The sequence below is a fragment of the Schistocerca cancellata genome, chromosome 2 (assembly GCF_023864275.1).
Source record: "Schistocerca cancellata isolate TAMUIC-IGC-003103 chromosome 2, iqSchCanc2.1, whole genome shotgun sequence".
Taxonomy (NCBI): domain Eukaryota; kingdom Metazoa; phylum Arthropoda; class Insecta; order Orthoptera; family Acrididae; genus Schistocerca; species Schistocerca cancellata.
In genome coordinates, this window is record NC_064627.1 from 950,412,680 (window position 1) to 950,437,065 (window position 24,386).

The 24,386-nt window shown below is 43.1% G+C and overlaps 1 protein-coding gene across 1 annotated transcript in view; it reads left to right on the forward strand.

The window, feature by feature from the left end:
- The window catches only part of LOC126160051 (chaoptin-like), a 149,793-nt gene that overhangs the window by 112,505 nt on the left and 12,902 nt on the right, over window positions 1-24,386 (forward strand). The window contains exons 8-10 of the mRNA XM_049916861.1: window positions 8,392-8,811; window positions 18,245-19,120; window positions 22,453-22,990. Of these exons, the coding sequence (XP_049772818.1) occupies window positions 8,392-8,811; window positions 18,245-19,120; window positions 22,453-22,990 (1,834 nt within the window). The remainder of the gene's footprint in view (window positions 1-8,391; window positions 8,812-18,244; window positions 19,121-22,452; window positions 22,991-24,386) is intronic.

The window sequence follows — 24,386 nt, forward strand, 5'->3', positions numbered from 1 at the left end:
CTTAGTTTACTCACAAGGGCAGTTAACTTACGTAGTGTAAAAGACACGAAATAATTTCTTAGAATCGATAAGTGCCTGACTCCCATGCCAGTTGTAGATTCTTGCAAATGCAGAGTCCAAACCGTGTATATAGAAATTGTAGGTCCACAGCTGTGTGGCGTAATACGCTCTGTTGCCAGAAAGCCTAGCTATAGGGAGTGTCTTTTGTAGGTCAAAACACACTGACGTCTTTTGCTTCTCTGGCTGCCTGAGCCTTACGCAAATGTAATTCCGTTTCAAGAGTCAGAGTCTGAACGCTCTTAGGGTCTCCATGGACTATCAAATTTTGCAACTAGTCACATATCATACAAGTATGAGTACAAGGTGTATCGAAACCTAGGTTTAAGGCTGTATTGTACATAATTTTTAGTGACTCTCTTCAACAGCTGGTAAATTATTTTCTGCACAAAACTCTTTATAGAGTTCCTCAATTTTGGTAATATTTAGCGTAGTTTCCAAATACTTGATGTTAGGAAATTTCCTTCCACTATAATGACTGATGTATATTGGAAATGAGTTTATATGGTCCTCAACAATCTGAACGTTTTTTTTTTTTTTTTGTAGGAACTTTGTAAGAACTGAAGTGGGAGGTTTCCTAGAAAAGACATTGGTAACCTTTTTGTCACTTACATCCAATGTCAGCAAGAGAAACTATTTACATACTCTGAATCTTTTCAGACTGTAAGTGCAGCTAACATTTTTTGCATGGATGCTTCTTTTTTTGCCACATTGGCTCTTGTACTGAAACCGAAGAATTATTGAATGATGTTTAGAGATTCCAGCTTTTAGATTCCCATATTCATCAAATATTTGTAGTCTCTCATCTCCATTAAACATTTTCGTTTATATAAATCTGCAGTTGTTAACACTGTGTTCATGAACTTTCAACTGTCAGTGTGTAAGTTGTTTACCTTCATTTCGGCGGCTGGAATTTTTATTTATTTTCTAACTCTCCAGTTTTCTTAATCTCTTCCTTTCGTTTAGATGTGGCCATTCACTTCCAGTAGATTCATCAAATTCTACATCAGGCTCAATAGATTTCTCGTCATCGTGTGCATAAGAAGTAAATAGTATCACGTATGCATTCTCTATTCTTAAAAATTTTCTAACCCACACTATGAACAGGCAATGTAGAGAGTATACTGCTTAGTGATGGATATTAACACATGTACTTCACTCAATTAATAATAAAGTATTTGTAAATTTATTTATTATAAAATACTTAAAGATGCGGTAAAACATTTACAATCCCTTAAATGAATTTTCTGTTCACTTTCTTCTGTTCCACACATTTGACAAAGATGTTAACCTTTTTGTACACTCTAACAACGTCAATAGTAGTAATCGGTTGTGTAGGATGTGAAATAATAGTAATAAATCCCAAGGAAATGAAGCAATATTTTTAAATAAAATAGCTTCTCTTAAAGACTCAGCCAGATCTATTTGTCATCTTCAATCATTTGGTATCCAAGAGACGTAAGTGCGCTTATGTCCTTGGCTTGCAAGAAAAAAGTTATATATATATATATATATATATATATATATATATATATATATATATATATATATATATATATATATATATATAATTGTTTTATCAGTCTTCTTTTCAGGCACTAGAGGTCAGCACCAGCACTGTACTGCTTGTCAATTTTATTTGTTGGATTTGTTGGTCACATATAATTGTGTTTGTTTTAACTCCTGAAATCCACACTAATCACCAATATTAAAAAATTGTCACTTACAGTCCTTGGCTTCTCAGCGATGATTACCAAATCAACTGAGTAACACAATCGCAAAAGATTAATTAAAATGAACACAGGAATTATAGAACCTTAACTGGTTCCCACTCAATAAATTCCCGTATCAGTGGGTGCACAAATGAATAACAATACCTACAGTTCAAATAAAGGTAGAAATAAATCACTCTTCAAACCTATATTATTAAGTTTCGTAATCTATAAATGAGTTTTGGCTCGAAATTCTCAATTATCGAGCCAAAAATAGAATGGGAACTTGGAATCACCGCCTAAGATCCATAACGTTACATTCATACTTAAAGTTTAAACTGCAGCAAATAAATTGAGTCCAGGGTGTAAGACAATAACGAGGCACACACACACACACACACACACACACACACACACACATTGGATGGATACAATATCCCTTTTGCACCTTTTGCATTGGACAGATACGTGTGGCCCTACATTATGGAATAATATCAAGCAGGAAGCTCATAACAAGAAACCAAAATAGCTTAACACCAAATAAGGAAAATTAGTGCATTCACTAAGACTTTGGCAATGCAGTAAAAATATTTTAGCAGTGGCAAAATCAGTCTACTACAAACTTTCCCAAAACACAAGCGTTACCAACACTGATCAGTGCATGCCACATGACTTTATGTTAGAGTTAGTGTCCGTGCTATGGCCTGTGAAGAGATCGCAGTTTCGACCACAGTCTCAAGAATATTACTTGCCCAAGCCTATAGGAAATAACAGTGAGACTCCAGAGGAATGCGCAGCTGTCATTAAAGAACTGTTACTGCACACTATAACGAACGAGAGTTTTCTTATAGAATTCAGCATGTGGGGCATATAGCACAAGCCGTAGTCACATGTGCACAGTCGATGCTTAGGTTACGTGGGCGCCTGAAGAGTACCTCGAAGACAGTCCTCCATGTATTCGGCGCCGCCATGCGCCAATGGTCTCCAAAGCGTTCGCCCCACGTTCCTGTTCTTTCACTGCTCTCTGAAAAATTCTCTCACCGTTACCGCAGTCGCTCTCGCATTACTTTGTAAGTACGTATGGTTGCATGTATGTCCCAAGGAACAGTGCATCGTACTTCTTAATATCACCGGCACTGTTATTTGGGATTCTCAATAATTTTGTCCTTCCTGGAAACGTATGAGCTTAGGTTGTGACACATGGGCGACAGCTTAGGGAAGTTTGGTGTAGGCCATGAGTTGTAGACGGATGACCAAAGCGGTTAAGGCGACAGCTCCCCATAAATCCATTGACTGATTCTAATAGTAACTTACTCATATTTTCCTTGTACGATACGTTTTATTTCAGCGTTTCACAGTTTTACAGCTCTGAAACGTTGTAGTAGATTGACAGTATTTGTACTGCTTTGAACCTAATCAATAACTGACAAGAAATTTGTGTACCCTTTTCATACAGGATATCATTGTAGACAACTAAGCATCTGGGATAAGCTTTTCTTCTTCCGGTTTAACCTCAATCCATATTCTGTACTCATTAGACTGTTTATTCCATTCAACAAATCCTGGTTTCTTGTTCACATTCATTCAGGATAGAAATGTCATCAGGGAATCTTATTATTGATGTCCTTTTACCCCGGATTTTAATCCCACGCTTGTACCTTTCTTTCATTTTCGTCATTACTTCTTCGATGTTAAATTACATCTCCATCTTACACTATGTTTAATCCTAGCACTCCGTTCTCGATCTTCGAGACTTATTGTTGCCTCCGGGTTTCTGTACATACTGTATATTCCCTCTACCTTACCCCACTTTTTCTCGAGGTTTCTATCGTCTTGCAATATTTTACATTGTCGAACACTTTTCTAGGTCAACAGATCCCATGATCGTGTTTGATTTTTTTCCATCTTGCTTTCATTATCAAACGCAACGGGGGAATTTATCTAGGGCAACCGCACAATTCTCATCCCAATGGTTGAAGTATAGATAATCGCCACCGATCTTGTCATGAAGTATCTGGTTCAAGGTTTATACTCGAATAAGGACCTAAGAGTGACAGTCGATGTGGAGAAAGCTGCAAACCGTGAATTTCGTTGGAATTCCATGAGCAGCACTTGTCGACATTCTCTCCCAGTCGTTAGAATGTTCCTTGTATGACATCGAAGCCCAGATGACAGACATATATTTTTTTCCAAAGTTATCAACAGTCAACGATTTAAAAGTAGCGCCCTTTTCCCACATTGTTTGCCCAGACAGCCTCTTCAGTATGTGCAATTTGGCATCGAGAAATATACTCTGAGGGGACTTTCCATCGCTCTCTGCCACGTTACTTCAATGAGAGATGCTTTTAATAGTTTCCATGAAGAAACATTGTGTCGAATCCTGGCAGAAAAACCCATAGAGATTCTGGTCATACGGAAAGTACACCAGCAGCCGGACGTGATCACTAGCTTCACTGTGCGTTAACAGTGGTGATATTAAGTATGAAATTGCCACTAAAGCTGAGATACCACACACGGTTTTCAGTAACTGCTTTACGAGGGAAGACAAAGTAAATATTCCAGATTTCGAATCTAAAGGAGAAAAAAACTGCCAACATGAGTAACTTAGAGGTAGATGACCTCGCTATAGTGAAGCAGTTAAAATTACTTATTTAAATCACAGCTTTCGGTCCAGACCGTATAAAAGTCACGTTCCTTTCAGAGTATGCTACTGCAATAGCTACGTACTTAGCAATCACACAGAACCTCTCACTTGTCGAAAGATCAGTACCTAACGACTGAAAAGTGAAATAAGTCACACAAGTACCGAAGAAAGGAGTAACCCACTGAATTACAGACGCATATGACTGACACATATGTCCAGTAGGATTTGAAAGATAATCTGTGTCTCATATTATGAATTACCTCGAGGAAAACGATTTATTGACAAATAGTTAGGAAGGATCAAGAAAATATCTTTGTTGCAGTACACAACTATCTCTTTATACTAACTAAATAATGAATGCTATCGACAGGTGTTGGCAAACTGATTTCAAATTTTTAGATTTCCAGAAGGCTTTTGACCCATTCCTCACACGAGACTTCTAACCAAGTTGTGTGCCTATGGAGTGTTGCCGCAATTGGGCGAATTGAGTTCCTGTCAGAAGAGTCACATTTCGTAGTATTTGAACGAAAGTCATCGAGTAAAACAGAAGAAATATCTATCGTTCCACAAGAAAGTGTTACAGGCCCTCTGCTAATCCTGATCTTCATAAACGATTTAGGTGATAATCTGTGCAGCCTTCTCAGATTGTTTGCAGATGATGCTGTCATTTACCGTCTTGTAAAGCCATTATATGATCAAACAAACTGTAAAGCGATTTAGACATGATATCTCTATTGCGGTGAAAAGTGGCAATTGACTCACAATAATGAAAAGTGTGAAGTTATCCACATGAGTATTAAAGGAACACCACTAAATTTCTTTTACACGTTAAGTCGCACAAATCTAATGACTGTAAACAGAAGTAAATCCCTATGGGTTACTATTACGAATAACTTAAACAGAAGGGATCACATAGATAATTCTGTGGGGAAAGCGAACGAAAGACTGCCATCTACTGGCAGAACACTTCCAATGTGTGACAGGTCTACTATAAATTGTTACATTACTCTTGTCCTCTCGTTTCTGGGCAATTGTTTTTCGCTGTGGAATCTACATCAGATGGGAAAGACGGAGGACATCGAAAAAGTTCGATGAAAGGCAGTCCCTTTTGTATTATCGTGAAATGTGGGAGAGAGTGCCAGGGGCCGGACAGGGTGGCCGAGCTGTTCTAGGCGCTACAGTCTGGTACCACGGGACCGCTACGGTCGCAGGTTCGAATCCTGCCTCGGGCATGGATGTGTGTGATGTCCATAGGTTAGTTAGGTTTAAGTAGTTCTAAGTTCTAGGGGACTGATGACCAAAGAAGTTAAGTCCCATAGTGCTCAGAACCATTTGAACCATTTTGAACCAAGAGTGCCCGGGACTGATACGTGATTCGGGTGACAATCATTAAAACAGAGGCGTTTCTCGCTGCAGCTGGTTCTTGTCATGAACTTTCAATCACCTACTTTCTGTTCAGAGCGTGAAGTTACTTTGTAGTCCTCTACCGCACATTGGGAAAAATGATCATCATAACGAATTAAGAGGAATTAGTTCTCACACAGAAACATTTAAGTGTTCGTTTCTCCTGCGCACTGTTCGGGAGTGGAAAGCTAGAGAAATAGACAGAAGGTAGTTTGATGAATACTCTGCTAGGCAGTTGATTTTTAATTGCAGAGTAAGCATGTAGATGTACATGAAAGTGAACCATTATTTGTTGTAAGTTGCAACTGCGGACGACTCACACACTCACATTTGCTTCTACCTGATACGGGACATATCCGAGGCACAGCTGGCTGCCTATCAGACGAAGTGTGTTATATTGGTTTAGTATCAATTTAAGCAGCTCTTCAAATTCACTGACAAGTGAAATGGATGGAGTACTATGAATTGTGCCTGCATCACTCCATCCCTGCACTGGGTCATACACATTTGCCTAAACCAATTAATCGAAAGTATACATGGTGAAAAGTATTTAAACCGACAAACTCTGAGAGGTTGTAGGGGACATCAAAACAAATATTTTTCCCTATGAGGAGTATTTAAACCAGTAGACGACAAATTAATTAAACCAACAAACAGCTTTTCATTTTCTTATGACCAAGAGACAACACATTAACACAACTCAATTTCAATTACAGTGGATTTTCAAAAATGCCTCCATTGACACGCAAACAAAGGTTACACCCTCGGATCATGTTCTGTCTAACACGGGCAAAAACCCCAGGAGTGCCCGGAATTGCCGCTCGGGATTAGCCGAGCGGTCTAAAGGCGCTGCAGTCCTGGACTGTGCGGCTGGTCCCGGCAGAGGTTCGAATCCTGCGTCGGGCATGGGTGTGTGTGTTTGTCCTTAGGATAATTTAGGTTAAGTAGTGTGTAAGCTTAGGGAGTGATGACCTTAGCAGTTAAATCCCCTAAGATTTGACACACATTTGAACATTTTTTGAGTATCCTGAATTGTTCCTGCTGGTGATACTATCCGGGCAACCAGATCCTCTTCTGATGCAACAGGTTGCGTAAACAAGGTTGTGCATCTCTCCCCACACAAAAAGTCCAGAGGGGACATATCTGGGGATCGAGCAGGCCATGGTACAGGACCACCTCTGCCAATACACGTTTCTGGGAACCATTGGTCCAGGAATTCCCGGACACGACGACTGAAATGTGCCGGCGCCCCGCCATGTTGGAACCACATGCGCCACATGCGTTGCCTTGTAGAGAGCGGGATGTCTTCCAGCAATTCTGGCAATGCTCTGGCGAGAAAATTTTAATCGTCCCTGCCATTTAATGGCCTATGAAGCAGATACGGCCTAATTAAACAGTCCCCAACAACGTCGACCCACACATTAACGAAGAACCGCACTTGATGAGCGCTAGTAAGTGTGGCATGTGGGTTATCCTCACTCCAAACATGGGAATTGTGCATGTTGAAGACTCCATCACGCCCGAACGTTGCTTCATCGGTAAACAACACAGAGGATGGAAATGTAGGAAGCATTTCACACTGTTCCGGGTACCACTGCGAAAACTGTGCTCTTGGTGGATAAGCAACTGCTTCTAGTTAGTGGACACGCTGTAAGTGAAATGGACTAAACAATTGCTCTCGAAGGAATTTTCTTACATTCGTCTGATTGGTTTCCATGTTACGTGCAACTGCACCAGTGCTGATTCAAGGATCCAGCTTCACATGCTGAAAGACAGCTTCCTCAAATTGCAGCGTTTTTACCGTGCGACGGCGTCCCTGTCCAGGTAATCTGCTAAATGACCCGGTCTCACGCAGACGTTGGTACACAGCAGCAAAGGACGTACGATGCGGGATACGGCGATTAGGATATTGTTGTTGATAAACCCGCTGTGCAGCTCGTCCGTTGTGGTTCGCTACGTAGTATCGACCAACCATATTAGTGTACTCGCTCCAGGTGTATCGCTCCATTAGTAAACACAGACAATACACAACTACACTGGTGGACAGCAGTTGCCTACGACTGAAGAGCGGAATACACTCTGTAACAACTGAAGAGCGTAATGCGACCTCTAACAACTGCAGAGCGTAATACGGCCTCCACCGGTTTAAATAATCCTCATAGGAGAAAATGACGTTAGGGAAAAAATATTTGTTTTGATGTCTCCTACAACCTCCCAGAGTTTGTCGGTTTAAATACTTTTCGGCCTGTAGAAAACCTAAGTCTCGATGGTCAGATGGAGAGATGAACGCTGGCCTGCCCAAGTGCACTTTGCCACTTTTCTGAACCGAAATTAGGAGAGAAATGCCGAGACAGGGATGTAGGTAGCTGGGTGTTACAGTAGTATGTGAAATAGATGTGAGAGACAAAGACATGGCTATGTTAGACGACTAGATCTATTCACTTCGGATCATCTTGGGAAAGGCTGTGGGAGCTGTAGAGGGAAAGGACATCGAAATACGCGAATACCTTTTTTTTAAATTTTTTATGTTGTGATAAACAAATGGGAAATGTGGCGATCGCTTTACTCGTGCAGATGCACCCGCACCTGCGTGACGTGCGGCTGTCGTACAACCTGCTGGAGGCGCTGGAGGAGGACACGCTGTGGGGGCTGCCGGAGCTGCGCACGGCGGTGCTGACCGGCAACCGGCTGCGCGCGCTGGCGGGCGGCGCGGTGCGCCAGCTGCCCGCGCTGCTCACGCTGATGCTGGCCGACAACCGGCTGGCGGCGCTGGCGCCGGGCGCGCTCAGCCACCTGCCGGCGCTCTCCAGGCTCGACCTGCAGCACAACCGGCTCAAAGAGCTGTCGCTGTCCGCCTTCCACAACGTCACCGCGCCCGCCACGCACATGGCGCTCAACCTGTCGTACAACGCGCTGGCCGCGCTGCACGCCGCCGATAGCGACCTGGAGATGTACGTGCGGGTACTCGACCTCTCCCATAACCTGCTCTCTGAGGTGAGCCACTGCCCGCAGGGGGGCGCTCTCTGCTCCGGACTGCACTTTCGCGGGCCTCCCGCCATTTAAATGGCATGTACGTCGCCTTATGTATGAAACATCCATTATGTCACGTGTATCCTAGAGGTGAATGTCGTACAGGGATAAGAATGGTTACAGAAAATGACAAAATGCATACTTGTAACTGACGATGAGAACACGGCAAGTGCCATAACCGAATTTCCCAGAAATTTCACACAGTGGAAGAGGGGTCAAAATACGCGAACGCGTGTCTCGATTTATCCGTAGATATTCGACCATTTCAGGGAAGACAGGGTAAAGTTTTCGAGGTACTGTATGTGCCTTTTATCAAGCTGAAGGAATGACACGGTGGCTAGCGACTTGGCATCACACTTTTGTATACTACATTCGAAACCCAATCATTATAATTATTTTAGTTCTTCACTTATCCACCCATGTCCATAGAAGACTACTACACGTTGTTTCCCATTACGTACTGAAATAACCTTGCCATCATCAGCCCGCACAGGAACGCACGGCCTCCAGTCGGATGCTGCGGCAGAGGGGTGGAGATTATATTAAGTCGGCTTCCATCAGAGATCAATGAGGCACCAAGGACACCTGAAGATGGCAAGTCGGCTTGCCGAGAGATCGCGCCTTTTGGACGACGCTACCCAGCTGAATACCCGCGAAATTTCGTGTATCGTGCAAGAATGATAACAGACGCTGATAACCTGCCCTATGGGCTGAGCCACCTGTGCAAGGTCTTCAGGGACAACGGCTATGACGTTCATCAAATAAATGAAATGATTTCAAGCAAGACCACCGACGAGGAGTAGGAAAAGAAACTTGCTTTTTTCTGTTCTGTGGCCCCGTGTCGAGCAAGATAAACCGTCTGCTGAAACCACACACGATCAGATCGATGTTCAGACCTCCGACAACAATCAGTCAATGACACCAGTTAAAGACGTAGCATGTCTCAGAAAACCTACAGTCTACAAGATACCCTGATAGTGTGGCCAATCGTACGTCGCATAAACAGTACGCATTGTCGAGCAACGCAGGAAGAAATATGAAACGTTTTATCACTTACGCTATCCGAGAAATCTGCTTTAGCTGGGTATCCTTTAGAAAACGGACACAGGATAAAATTGGACGAAACATCCCTCATGGCTCGCACTAACGGCTTCTGGAGATGTATACTTAAAGAAGCCATTGGAATTAAAATCACCCGTAACACCCCAAACACAGACGGTGGCCGGACGCTACTGTATATAAGGGGCGTATCAGCACTCTACTGGCAGTCATACCACTTGACAATGGCCAAGGAGTGCTTGGCCGAAAGCTCGCGTGAATTTAATCAGTTGACATGGCTTGAAACCAGAGAACACTTTATTCAACGTTGTCATTATTCCTCATCTAATCCTATGTGTGGTGAATGTAGTACATAAGCAACATTAAATGAATGCCAAAATGAAATGTAACTGTTGTCGGTCATAGTCCTGTACTCTACCTTGATTCATATCACTTCCAAATTCCAGTTTTCGGGAATGTGATGCGATTATGCGTGATTGGCAGCAAAATTATTGCCAACACTTGAAATATTCAGCATGGTACCGTGTACAGGACGTTTCTTTCGCGAGTGCTATTCATACAAAGAAATGCTGCAATGACAAATACGCCATCGTGTGATGCTTGTGGTTTTTGGAATTTATATCTTTAGAATGTTTCTACTGTCAGTTTCATCCAAGGGAATCCACCAAATCTTCCTGAAGAACAAACGTAGGAATAAAACACGAGAATCGTGCATTTATGTAAGACTAAAATATATATGCGAATTTAAAAAGATTGTGAACCCTAAAAATACCATTAACAGGTAAGTTATATAACATGTGTGTGGCACTTATTGTGAAAGGCAATCGTAATATTGCGATTAATATAGTACCCTTCTGTCCTCTCTCTTGATAAGAAACATTCATGTGGTAATCTTCAACGTACATGGACAGATGAAGAAAATAAAATAAATACGAACAATAATCGGGTTTCAAATAGAGGACGCTACTGATTGTGTTTAGATGTTCCAGCTCTCATGCGACTATGTTGGCTGAATTTAAAGTTTGTTAAAAGGTATCTAGCTTGCGTCGAAAACTTTGACAATCATTCTCTCAGAAACTATCAAGTATCGAGTGATAAGATGAGACATGTGGTCATCTATTTTGGCCGATCTTCTTCTGAGCAAAGTTGCAGGGAAATCGGGTTATGCCAGTTACCGTGTTCTTCTCGTGAGTGTTACCATCGTTTGTTCCTTTACAATTATTTCCGCTACTGGTTCCTATGAAGTAATATACTGTTTTCGGAAAGTCGTAGTGTACTGGACAGTGAACAAGGGATATAGATTAAACTGGATATTACAAAGTTGACAAAATCCAAGGTAGCAGAACTGTTATTTCATGGATACACGATTTTTTAAATTGATTCTACTGTTATGTAACATTTAACTCTTTGGTTCAGTTCATGAAAGTTATTAATTGCGATATGTAGTGTTTAGATGTTCACTATATTTTTAAATTATGGTGTTTTTAACTGAGGGAAGCATTTTTCTTTTTGAAGATGTGTTTTGATAAAGTGACAGATATACAGATTTAGTGCGGGAGATATTAGTTGAAATAACGCCGGAAACAATTGTACTCTTCGAAATGCGGGTCGTCGACTTATTGATGAATCTGGAGCGACAGGCCCAGTCTTAGATGCCAAACGAACGGTGACACCAACCCTAATTAACTAACATAAGTTGTTGGATGTTACTGACTCTACGGAGCAGAGACCTGCAAAATCACTTCCTCAATTGGCACCAGAAAAAGATACCTGGCTGGCAATCGTGGATTACTGGTGCATGAATTGAAGGAGGTGGTGAATCAAAATCAAATTCCTTGCTGAAAATTATTTACATTTTTTATTGAGAGGAATACCTTCTTTATTCTTGATGTCAACAGTTATACAGATGAGGCCTGGTTCTGCCTCTCTGATCACGTTAAAACACTTAACACACGATTAAGGTCAAGGGGGATCATCGTAATGTGCTTGAAGGCGTATTGCATGATTAGGGTACTGATATGTTGTTAGCAATATGCAGAATTTAATTATCTGAAGGAACCTTCAAGAATGAATTTTCTTTTTAACGATTCAGGATATGATTGGCCAGCTAAAAGAAGCTGGAATTAACTGTTCATGGTTTCAGCTAGATGGCGTTCCAGGGCACACTGCTAACAACAATACACGTCTTGTGGAAAAAATTTTTGGAGAGCGTGTCACATCACACAACCATTTCCGTAACTTCATGTGATACCCTGGCAGTTACAAATCTTTTAATATGAGTTATATCATGGAACTAACAAAAAGTGTGGTGCCTGTTATTTGCTTGAGACAATGAATGAATTTTATATCCAGAGATAAAGATCTGTTTCACAAAATACTTTCCACCGTTCACGGCAATTACCACTTCTGATTCATACATTCATGGTAATTGTATCAATTAAACATAGGTACAGAAAATTTCAGTTTTATAGAGGCTGCCAATAACTTATAAAAGTCGCACTAAAAGACAACGTCTGTAAGGAATCAGACATGAAATAACAATTAGAAGAGTTCTTATTTTATTTAATTTATTTAATTTATTTAATTTTTTATTTAATTCTTTTGATCACAAAGATCTTTGAAAGGAATTGTCGGTTTCGGCTATGCAATTGCCATCTTCATAATCTGCTATAAAAGAAAAAGATGTACTAGCTACTACATTAAGAGATTAAAAACAAACGACAGAAATTAAAATATGTTCATGGTATGCCTCTCATTTTGTTGCGCTGCAAGAAGTCATAACCATTTAAAAATAAGGTAAGTCAGAATTTCCACACTTGCTTCAACCAATTATGTTTAGCATGGAGTGCTATCCTAGGGATCACTGACGCATGCGTAACATGCAGGTAATTATACAAAGCAAATGAAAGAGAGGCATTTAAAAGTAAAATTGAGTACAATATTTTCATCTTTGTGTAATTAATCAAACGGATTTCTAATAGAATATGTAACTGAATAAAAAATCTGTCTGCCTCCTGACAGTTTAAAAGCTACAGGTACTGTAAAATTCCGCGTTCTGACCATAGACGGGCAAATCGGATTGGATGAACTGCCGTGCCATCTTCTGACAAGGCGTCGTCAGAGGTGGTATGGAGGAGCATGTGGTGAGGATAAAGCTCGCTTGGTTCTTGTTGGATTTCATAACCTCGGAATCTCTACTAGCCGTTCAGGTATCTGCTCAGTTCGCCTCACGAAGCTGAATGCATCCAATTCAAGTCCTTACACGATCGAAAAATCCACAGCAGTACCGTAAAACGAAATAAGGTTACCCGCATGACAGTCAGCTGTTATGACCATTGAACTACAAAGGCAGATATTCCGACGACAGTTTAAAGTTGTTCACAATTTAACAAAATATTCAGGAAATAAAAACTAATTACAGAAGTCATTCCAAAATTAAATACAATGGGGCATTTTTTATTTTATTGTTATTTCATGCCCCACGCCCCATTCGTTACGGGAGTGGCCTGCCAGTAACACTATTCACCGCTCGTCACTCAAAAGCTTGTAAAACTTTTACAAAAAACGTACTCCTTAGATAATGAAGAGGCAAATGGTCAGTTAAACAAAAAAAAAAAAGATAAAAGCTGATTTATTGACTAATGGAAATGTGTATTGACGGATAAATGTCAAATGAATGTTTAACACAAAACGACATGTTAGCAGAGGCATAAGTTAAAGGATAAAGCTAATTTGTAGATTGATTACATTACATACACAGATGAATAAAATGAAGCTTGTATGTAGACTGCCAGACGTAGTTGTATCATGGGCTTGTACTATTTTGGATACTGCTTGGGACAGGTTTGTAAGGGCTGATGATTTGAGGAGGGTTTAGGGAGGGTGTAGAGGGATGTGGCTCTGAACCAAGCCTTGGGATGTGGGAGGAGGGGAGTGGTGAGGAAGGGAGCCCTGAGAGGAGGAACGGATTCTCCTATATCTGGTAGGACAGGTATATATCGGGGCGGATTTCATAGTAATGGAGGCAATATAAGTTCCGTTGAGGCAGGATGCTGATAGGATGGTGATGTAGTGTAGGGGGATGTAGTGGCAGGCACATAGAAGAGTAGCGCGATCAGGGAGCAGGGAGAAAATAGTGGATGGCTAGTGTCATGTTTTCGAGTAATATAGGCTACTTGGAGGTGTTCAAGATGGAAAGGTAGGGCCAGGAATTTAATATTGTGGTGGGGGATCTGGATAGGAGAAGGTAGGTGGATCCGAAAGGCTAGGCGGAGCGCATCGTGTCGAAGATATGTAGGGCTTGATAAAAAGTGGGAGAAGAGCAAATTCATGCCACATTTTCAGAGCAGAGGAATTATCGGATAACGTATTTATACACTATGTGATCAAAAGTATCCAGACACCTAGCTGAAAAGGACTTACTACGTTGCGCTCTTGGAAGTCCCGGCATCAATATCTTTCCGGTATCGATTTCGATAACAAGTAAAAGTCGTTGATATTATCAGTTCTCAAGCTGGACTAAATATATACATACTTAAATAAGTTTGTACGGGACGCTCAGTATACGAGTACTGCTCGCGCTTGACCATTACTTTTATATAATAACATATACCTGTTGTCAGTCACGATTTTCATTACATTTATCTCTTGCAATGCTCGTTTCGGGAAAAGATTCCAATTCCTAGTTGGTTTTCTGTATACTGTACCATGTAATAGTGCTGTTTTCATTGGGTGAGGTGCTGTATTGCTTATCATAAATAATTTATATGCTAAATTATTTATGTATGCGATTTTAAATTTTTATTGAAAATTGTTTCATTGAAAAGGGCAATAGCAAATGAATAGTCAGTCGTTAGCCCAGCATGGGAAAAGTTTTATTATACAAGTTTGCTGAGAAGTCGCTCTCTATTTTTAAATGTCCACATTTTTTTATTGATGATTATTTAAATACGGAAAAACTGTAGTCAGTGCAAAGGACCATGAGAACATGTGACCTAAACCAAAATTCCACCTTATGGGAGAAACGACATGAACGTATAGGAATGTCACCAACAGATTTTTGCTGGAAATTCACACATACATTTGCGAGGACAACTGTTATCATCTCCTCTAATTCTTCCAAAGTGCTTGGGTATGTTTGGTACCCCTCCTCTTTGGCTCAGCACAGAAGAAGAAGTCACGAGGGGTGAAGTCAAGGCTTCTCGGAGGTCATTCATTGGGTGCTCGCCGTCCAAGAGAACGTCCTGGAAATTGTTGGTCCAGCAAGTCACGAACGATGCAGGCAAAATTAGACGGTGTTCAGTCTTGCTGAAAAAGGGTATTCATAACATTGTCCCATTGTGATATCACTGGTTACACGCATTCTTTCAGCATTTGGCGGCACCGGTCGGTACTCCTAGTTTGTCGCAATGTGAAGGGACAATGAGAGGTTCTGCGGTCATTCCACACCAGACTGTCAATTATTGTCTACTTTGTAGTATTCCAGTCGGCGTTCCTGGATTTGTTTCTGCCCAATAATGACAGATGTGTCGATTGACGCATTCCCCTAAGTGAAACACCGCCTCATCGCTCCAAACAACGTTCTTGAACAAATCTGGCCAATCAGTATGCTATGACAGCATTATTTCCCCATATTTAATTCGCCTGTCACAGTCCTCCAACAATAACTCATGAACGTAATGGGGTTTCGAGGGTTTCCAGATGGCGTCCTCCTTTAACACAATACGCAACGTAAGCCTGGTAATTCAACTCTCAAGAGCTGCCTGGCGTGTTGATTTACCAGCTCTGATCATGAATATGTTCTTCACTGATGCTACTTTTTCGGGAGATCGCGCCACCAGATGTCGTCCTCCACATGGTTTGTCCACAACTGACCTAATTGTCATCAGTTTGTTATGACAATCCGTAACGGTTTTAGCGTCAGGAATGGCATGAGGACCGTGAACACCTCGCCATCAATGCTTAAGAAGGCCACACTTGAAACCACGTCGCTACCAGTGTGTGCAGTTGTAAAAATCAACCTTGCTGCCATCTCGTCGTTCTCCGTAAGAAGATGCTACAGACGCTCAAGGTATTCTCATGGATCATGTAACAAAATACGAAATCTTTCTGCTTTTGTTCTACAATATTATTTTTATTGCTAACCGGTTTTCGGCTTACAAGGCCATCATCAGACAATAAATATCTGAAGATGGCCATGTAAGCCGAAAACCGGTTAGCAATCAAAATAATATTGTAGAACAGAAGCAAACTGGTGCTTTTCATTTATTATTATAATGTTGTTCTACCAAGAAGCGACGGAAGATTCTGTTAATATGACAAAATCTTTCATTAATAAATATCAGCGGTTGAAATGTGCCTTCTTATAGGACAACTATCCAAGGAGTTCCACCCAATATTATCCAAACAGCAGACTCTGTAGACAATTTATTAAACTACCAATAGTAAACTCATTTAAATAACAACAAATTCATATAACTTACAAAACTTAACAAACGGTTAAAGAGTGAGCTTTAAGAAATTATAACGGCAGCTTGCCAACATACAATCAGGAACCTTTTACAATAAAGCTTTTAGAGTTTATCCAAAAGACAAAATCCAATAATAAGTTAACTTGGCATTACAATTTAAAATGATTTGTATAAAATAAAAGAAACGCAACACGCAACCAATAAATATAATAACAAAATATTTCGATACAACCAAAGGGCGCGGGAAATTCCCAACGCAATCACAGAAGAGCGAGCTCTCAACACTTCGGAGCCTTCCCACTAGAAACGGTCCCCAAAATAAACCGACTGAGAGCTCCCTCCCACAACTGCCCAACACTTACGCACCTCGGTTATGTTCTGTAACACAGGACAGATAATATCAACACAAGATAAAATTCAAAATACAGTATCACATCCCGACAGCACATGATAACCACAGCGCCGTTAACTCGGGCGATCTTAAGTACCGGAAGCCAACACACGCATCTCAAACAAATCTCGCTTCCTAAAACGAAACAATAAAAGCCAAGCGCACATGAATAGTCAAACCACAGTCGTCTAAGTGACTTAACGACACCAAACGCGACTATTCCACCAAGTTAATAATAACACAATAAAAAAATTGAAAACATACCACTAAATGCTTTTACACAACCAAATTGACTAGGTGGTGTTGTTCAGTTCCCAGAAGACCACATATACCAAGCAGCAGTAATTCACTATGTATATACTGTACAAAACCGCCCTTCTTAGGCAGACTTTACCTAACACATCGACTGCCAAATATACCATACATGGATGCAACTCCGGGCAGGACTTATGTTGAGCAAATAAATTAGTACCAACAAATATCGTAACGAGCCACACAGACAGCAAAAGGTTCCAACAACACCGTCCCACATCAGAAAATTTCTCTGCCTCGTGATGATTGGGTGTCGTGTGATGTCCTTAGGTTAGTTAGGTTTAAGTAGTTCTAAGTTGTAGGGGACTGATGACCATAGATGTTAAGTCCCATAGTGCTCAGAGCCATTTGAACCATTTCAACCACATCAGAAAAGTTCAGAAACCGCTGCTGGAGTTCCATGGGAAAATCTGAAGAGCCAACCGAGCCCACACCCTAACCTGGCAGACGACTCTAAAATTCAGCAACTAGTTGTTTCCGGGCCAATGTATCACAGGACCCCACCGGACCTCCACATCAGACAGGCAGAAAGAACAAGTACGCCGACTCCAATTAATCACCATCGCATGGCCAGCACAGCGGCGAGTCGCCCCCGCCCCAGACCACTCTGCTCATATTGCGAGGCACAACAACCTTAGCGCTAGTCACAAGCAGGTCAGGCAGAGCGAACTTCACGTTCCATCCACTCCCCGGAAAACCAACTACCCTCTCGCTTTTCGCCGGCCACCGCAAACACACGCCAGCGACGTGATAGCAACTCGCAACCGGAACGCCACTCGCGATTACAGTGCGCGCTCTGACCAAGATCACAGATTAGCGGCGCGCGCTATATCAAGGGGTCACAAAACTTAAGGAAATTTAAAACCTGGGAGCGACTTGTTACCGACGCCCCTTCCTCATATCCATTGACAGTATGGTTTTCACAGTGGTGGGACTTAACCCCAGCATGCTTTTTTAACACATAACATTTGACTGTATTTTATTGTGACTTCTAGACTGATTTTTCCTGTAGATCTGACGATGGCCCGTAACGGCCGAAATCGGCCACTTCGTATAAAACTTGTGTGATTGTATCAGAAAATAAATTGGAAACTATCACCGAGACGTCGTTCTCTCCTTGGTCCCTGTACACAGACCACCTTACCTTACCTCGCTTCTGCCGCAGATCCCGGTGAACTTCCTGCGCCGGCTGTCGGGCTCGCTCCGGCGCCTGCACCTGGGCTACAACAGGCTGTCGCGGCTGGAGGCGCGCGCGCTGGGCCCGCTGCCGCACCTAGAGGAGCTGTCGCTGCCGCACAACGGCATCGTGTCGCTGCGCGCGCAGGCGTTCGCCGGGGCCGGCGGCTCGCTGCAGCTGCTGGACCTGTCGCACAACCACGTGGAGACGCTGCAGCTGCGACAGTTCCACGGCCTGCCGCGCCTGCGAGTGCTCGACCTGTCGCACAACCACATCCGGTCGGTGCCGCGCGACGCCTTCCGGGACACTCAGCTGCAGCGGCTGGACCTGTCGCACAACCAGCTGGTCGTGATGCCCGGCAGTTCCCTGGCCGAGGTCGGTGCCACTCTGCGCCGCCTGCAGCTGTCGCACAACCAGCTGGAGCACCTGGACAGCAGCATGTTCCTCGAGACGCCGCACTTGCTTCAGCTGCACATCGCCCACAACAAGCTCACCATCCTTCCGGACAACGTTTTCTCCAGTGTGGATGGCCTGTCGGACTTGGACCTTTCGGGCAACCCGTTACGTGCCAACTTCAAGGAACTGTTTCATTATGTGCAACGACTGCATACTCTCAGCCTCGCCAACACGGGACTCAGACTATTTCCGCCTCTTCCCCTACCTCATCTAGTGCGTCTAAACCTCAGTGACAACCTTATCGGCGATGGTGACGGGAATGCGCATTTAGATTCCACATCGTCCAGAGACCTCTCTCGGTTGCGGTACCTGACTCTCTCTGGCAACCGGTTAGGAAACGTACCTGCTCATATTTGGCCCATGACACCTCTTCTGCGAGAATTAGACCTTACAAGGAATCCAATAAAGGTCAGTACTGTGCAGTTATTATGTATATTTTATATTTTCATTTTCTGTGTATCATATTCTGTGTCACTCGTGAGAGTGAATAATCTTCCTGATTTAGTTTATAGCCGGCCGTGGTGGCCGAGGGGTTCTAGGTGCTTCAGTCAGGAACCACGAGGCTGCTACAGTCGCAGGTTCGAATCCTGCCTCCGGCATGGATGTGTGTGATGTCCTTAGATTGGTTAGGTTTGCTTAGTTCTAAGTCTAGGGGACTGATGACCTCAAATGTTAAGTCCCATAGTGCTTAGAGCCATTTGAACCATTTAATTAATAACAGCAGGAACACACACAAAAATTTTCATCTTCTGTTGTTAATAAGTGACGTCTTTGTGCTACCCGTTCTTCTCTTGTGTGCTAAGGCTACGCCTTATATTGTCATCTACCATTAATATCTTTGGGCATAGTTCAAAATTTACAGTTCATATTTCATTCTTACCCATCTTCTGCGGTATTATACTGTCTGTAAAGAAAGTTCAATCCGAACCATTCCAGAGTTATGCTTCAGCATTCGGAATGACAGAGTACATACAAAGTACTAAAATACGTCTTCCTACGTTCATAGAAAGTCCTTAAAATCAAGTTTGAGCACGGATGGCCAAGAAATGTAAATGTAAATCTTTGTATGATATTATGTTATGTCTTGTATGTCATATGTATGACCTAGAGTAAACATTATTGGAGAACACTATCATTGTATCTCCACCGAGGCCAATTATTTTCACTTTGAAGTGCTGTATGGGGTTCTGACACTGACATAATCCCCGTCGAGACAAATAGAAATGGACCCAAAGTTTAAACACATCCTGCACTTTGAAGTGAAATAAACACGCTGCAGAACACCCACAACAAAGGTGTCATTCAATAAAATAGATGTATAAGTAAAACTGTTTGATATTCCAGAAAGACAGTGCAACAATGCATCCCATACAAGATATAGGCAACATGCGAACAGTACAAGAGAGATTAGGATAGATACAGATGCATATGGACAGTCATTATTTCCCAGTACCATTAGCTAATCGAATGGGAAGGAAGGCCAGTTACGTTAGCATCACGTTTTGTGGAGTCATTTTCGGTGCGACGAAATGTTATCACCATATTTAATGCACATAGGTCAACGATAATGGGGACATACATCATCAGAAGATACCAGCATCCCAAATGGAATTGTTTCTTTGATGAACTATTCAAAATGCCCTCTTTGTTAAGTCTAGTTAAGTTCTTTACTTTACCTCCACATTTCTCTTTCCGTTTGACTGAAGAACACTATCACGTGGTGATTCACTTGACAGAGTTACTTACATAAATCATTAGCCATAAAAGGGAACGTAATTGACTTACTGAACACATGACCGATCCACAGGATTGGTGTAGTATACAGTTCTCTGAGTTGACAAAACTCATAGGATAGCGATATCCACATGTGCAGATGGTAGAATCGCGTACGCAAGGTAAAAAAATGTCAGTGCATTGCTGTCATTTGTACTCACGTGATTCATGTGAAAAATTTCATACGTGATTATGGCCACACGACGAGAATTGATAGATTGTGTACGCGGAATGGTACTTGCAGGTAGACGCATGCGACACTGCCATTAGAGAAATAACTAGCGAATTCAGTATTGCGAGATCCAGAGAATTAATAGTGTGCCGAGAATACAAAATTTCAGGCATTACCTCTTACCACAGACAACGCAGTTGCCGACGGCTTTTACTTAACGACCAAGAGCAGCGGCGTTTGCCTAGAGTTGTCACTTCTAAAAGACAAGCAACACTGCATCAAATAACAGCAGAAATAAATGTGAAACGTACGACGAACGTAACAGTTAGGATAATGCGGCGTAATTTGGCGTTAATGAGCTATGGCAGTATACGACTGAGGCAAGTACACTGCAGCACCTCTCTGGACTCGTGGCCATATCGGTTGTACCCTAGACTATTGGAAAACTAGGGCTGGCCAGAAAAGCTCGAGTTGATACATCTGATGATAGTGCTCGAATGTGGTGCAGACCCTACGAAGCCTTGGACACAAGTTGTCGACAAAGCACTGTGTAAGCTGGTGGTGGCTACATAATTGTGTGGGCTGTGTTTACACGGAACGGACTGGAAATGGTTATGTTCAGCTACTTGGACACCATTTGTAGCAGCATCCTCATTACCCCTGCAGTGTGTGACCGAGAACAGTGACGAAGAAGAAAATGCATGACAATTACATTATGTGGGGTTGCAGGAAATCAGGCGAAACTTCACGGCAGGCACCCATATTTGGCAGGAAACAGTATTTCCTAGGCACCTTTACGCGCTCACTGTGAACTCACAACTGAGAAGGGCGACGTGACGGCATCACAGAGACACTGCTCGACACATAGGTGGAAAACGTCATTTGATTTTCACTGTGGATTCCATTTCACGATTGTACGTTCATTACTTTCCGCAGAGCCTCCTAAGACACCAGATCAACTTCAACCAGTTGAGGTATACATATCTCTTACTGTCTGGAATGAAACACAGTGAGGGTGAGAGCCAACTATGTTCCAAAGGGATGGAGGTGGGGGTGAAAAGGAGTGTAGCTCAGGAAGTGCATATATAACGAGAATATATTCATCCGGTGTTTGAGAATGAGAGCACTTAGTGACTTGTAATGAACCTTGCACACAATTTGAAGCCTTTACGAGACACTTTATTGCTCACAGCCTCCACAAACTAGAGAAAGAAACATAGTTTAGTGCTTACAATGTTTTCTCTGTTCATGCAGTAAAACTGTAGCATCAGGCATGAACTTTTAATTTAAGACCTCTTTAGTGTTTGCAACATATTTTACAGACGTTGTCCACATACACCACTGAATGTTCTTCGAAAAATGTATCATTGTACAGTACATAGTTAAGAAAATATGATTTCATAAACACTGATATGCATGAAAAACGGCCACATTACGTATGACATTATAACGAAGTAATTCTTTGCTACTAACTGTAATCGCAGCAACTCATGCAGACAGTATCGACGTGTGCCACTGGATAAATTTGCAAAATGCTATCGTTGTGCGACACATAGACCTGTAGTGATTCTCCAGCAGAAGGAGGTCCTTACTCATTGGTCTGAAGATTACCACAGTAGTGGTCGAAACCGGTCACCATAATACGTAAATTGCGATCAAGACTGTTTTTGATAGTAAGTAACCGACACTTTGCTGCTGAGTGTGAGATTGAGTATAGTGCCCAAAATTGTTATTTATGTAGTAGAATTCAAATGGGATAAATCGTATTCTGACGAATGCGAACGCTGACTTGCAGGTGTTGACGCGAGACAGTTTCTCTGGCCTTTCGCGCCTCACGTTCCTCAACTTGGAGGACCTGCCGGACGTGGAGCGCTTCGAGCTGGACTGTTTCGCGGGACTGCCGCAGCTGGCGACGCTGCGCATCCAGACGTGGCCGCGCGCCGACAAGTACCGCCTGCGGCTGGGGGGCGCGCTGTCGGCGGTGTGGCCGCTGCGCGAGCTGTCGGTGCGCGTGCAGGAGGCGGCGCTGGGGGACCAGCTGCAGGGCGCGTTCAGCCACGCCAAGCTGCGCCGCCTCGAGCTCAGCGGCTGCGCGCTGCACTCCGTCGCGCCCGACGCCCTCGACGGGCTGGCCGACAGCTCGCACGAGCTGCAGCTGCACCTGCGCCACACGTCGCTGGACGAGCTGCCGCCCGGGCTCGTGGCAGGGCTGGCCGCGCACGTGCCGCACCTCGCGCTCGACCTGCGAGACAACCGCTTCGCCTCCATCTCGCCCTCCGACCTCTACCCCAACGGATCCCTCTGGGAGAGCGTCGGGACCAAGCCCTTCCCAGGTAGAATGTTTTCCAGTGTATCAATACAAATTATAGTCGGACAACACAGAACAAAATTGTTTCTCTTTCTTCCACCTGTTGCTCAGTGCTCATCAGCCACTGTCAAATGGTAACGCATCGCCAAATCTAGTTTAATACACTACTGGCCATTAAAATTGCTACACCAGGAAGATGACGTGCTACAGACGCGAAATTTAACCGACGGGAAAAAGATACTCTGATATGTAAAACTTCAGAGCATTCACACAAGGTTGGCGCCAGTGGCGACACCTACAACGTGCTGACATGAGGAAAGTTTCCAACCAATTTCTCATACACAAACAGCACACGTCCGGCGTTCCCTGGTAAAACGTTGTTGGGATGCCTCGTGTAAGGAGTAGAAATGCGTACCATAACGTTACCGACTCTGATAAATGTCGGATTGTAGCCTATCGCGATTGCGGTTAATCGTATCGCGTCATTACTGCTCGTGTTGGTTGAGATCCAATGACTGTTAGCAGAATATGGAATCGGTGGGTTCAGGAGGGTAATACAGAACGCCGTGCTCGATCCCAATAGCCTCATGTCACTAGCAGTCGAGATGATAGTCATCTTATCCGCATGGCTGTAACGGATCGTGCAGCCACGTCAACAGATTGGGACATTTGGAAGACAACAACCATCTGCACGAACAGTTCGACGACGTTTGCAGCAGCATGGAGTATCAGCTCGGAGACCATGGCTGCTGTTACACTTGACGCTGCATCACAGACAGGAGTGCCTGCGATGGTGTACTCAAAGGCGAACATGGGTGCACGAATGGCGAAACGTCATTTTTTTGGATGAATCAGGGTTCTGTTTACAGCATCATGATGGTCGCATCCGTGTTTGGCGACATCGCGGTGAACGCACATTGGAAGCGTGTATTCGTCATGCATACTGGCGTATCACCCAGCGTGATGGAATGGGGTACCATTGGTTACACGTGTCGGTCACCTCTTGTTCGCATTGACGCCACTTCGAACAGTGGATGTTACATTTCAGATGTGTTACGACCTGTGGCTCTACCCTTCATTCGATCCCTGCGAAACCCTACATTTCAGCAGGATAATGCACGACCGCATGTTGCAGGTCCTCTACGGGCCTTTCTCGATACAGAAAATGTTCTACTGCTGCCCTGGCCAGCTTATCCTCCAGATCTCTCACCAATTGAAAACGTCTGGTCAATGGCGGCCGAACAACTGGCTCATCACAATACGCCAGTCACTACTCTTGATGAACTGTGGTATCGGTTGAAGCTGCATGGGCAGCTGTATCTGTACACGCCATCCAACCTCTGTTTGACTCAATGCCCAGGCGTATCAAGGCCATTATTTCGGCCAGAGGTGGTTGTTCTGGCTTCTCATTTCTCCGGATT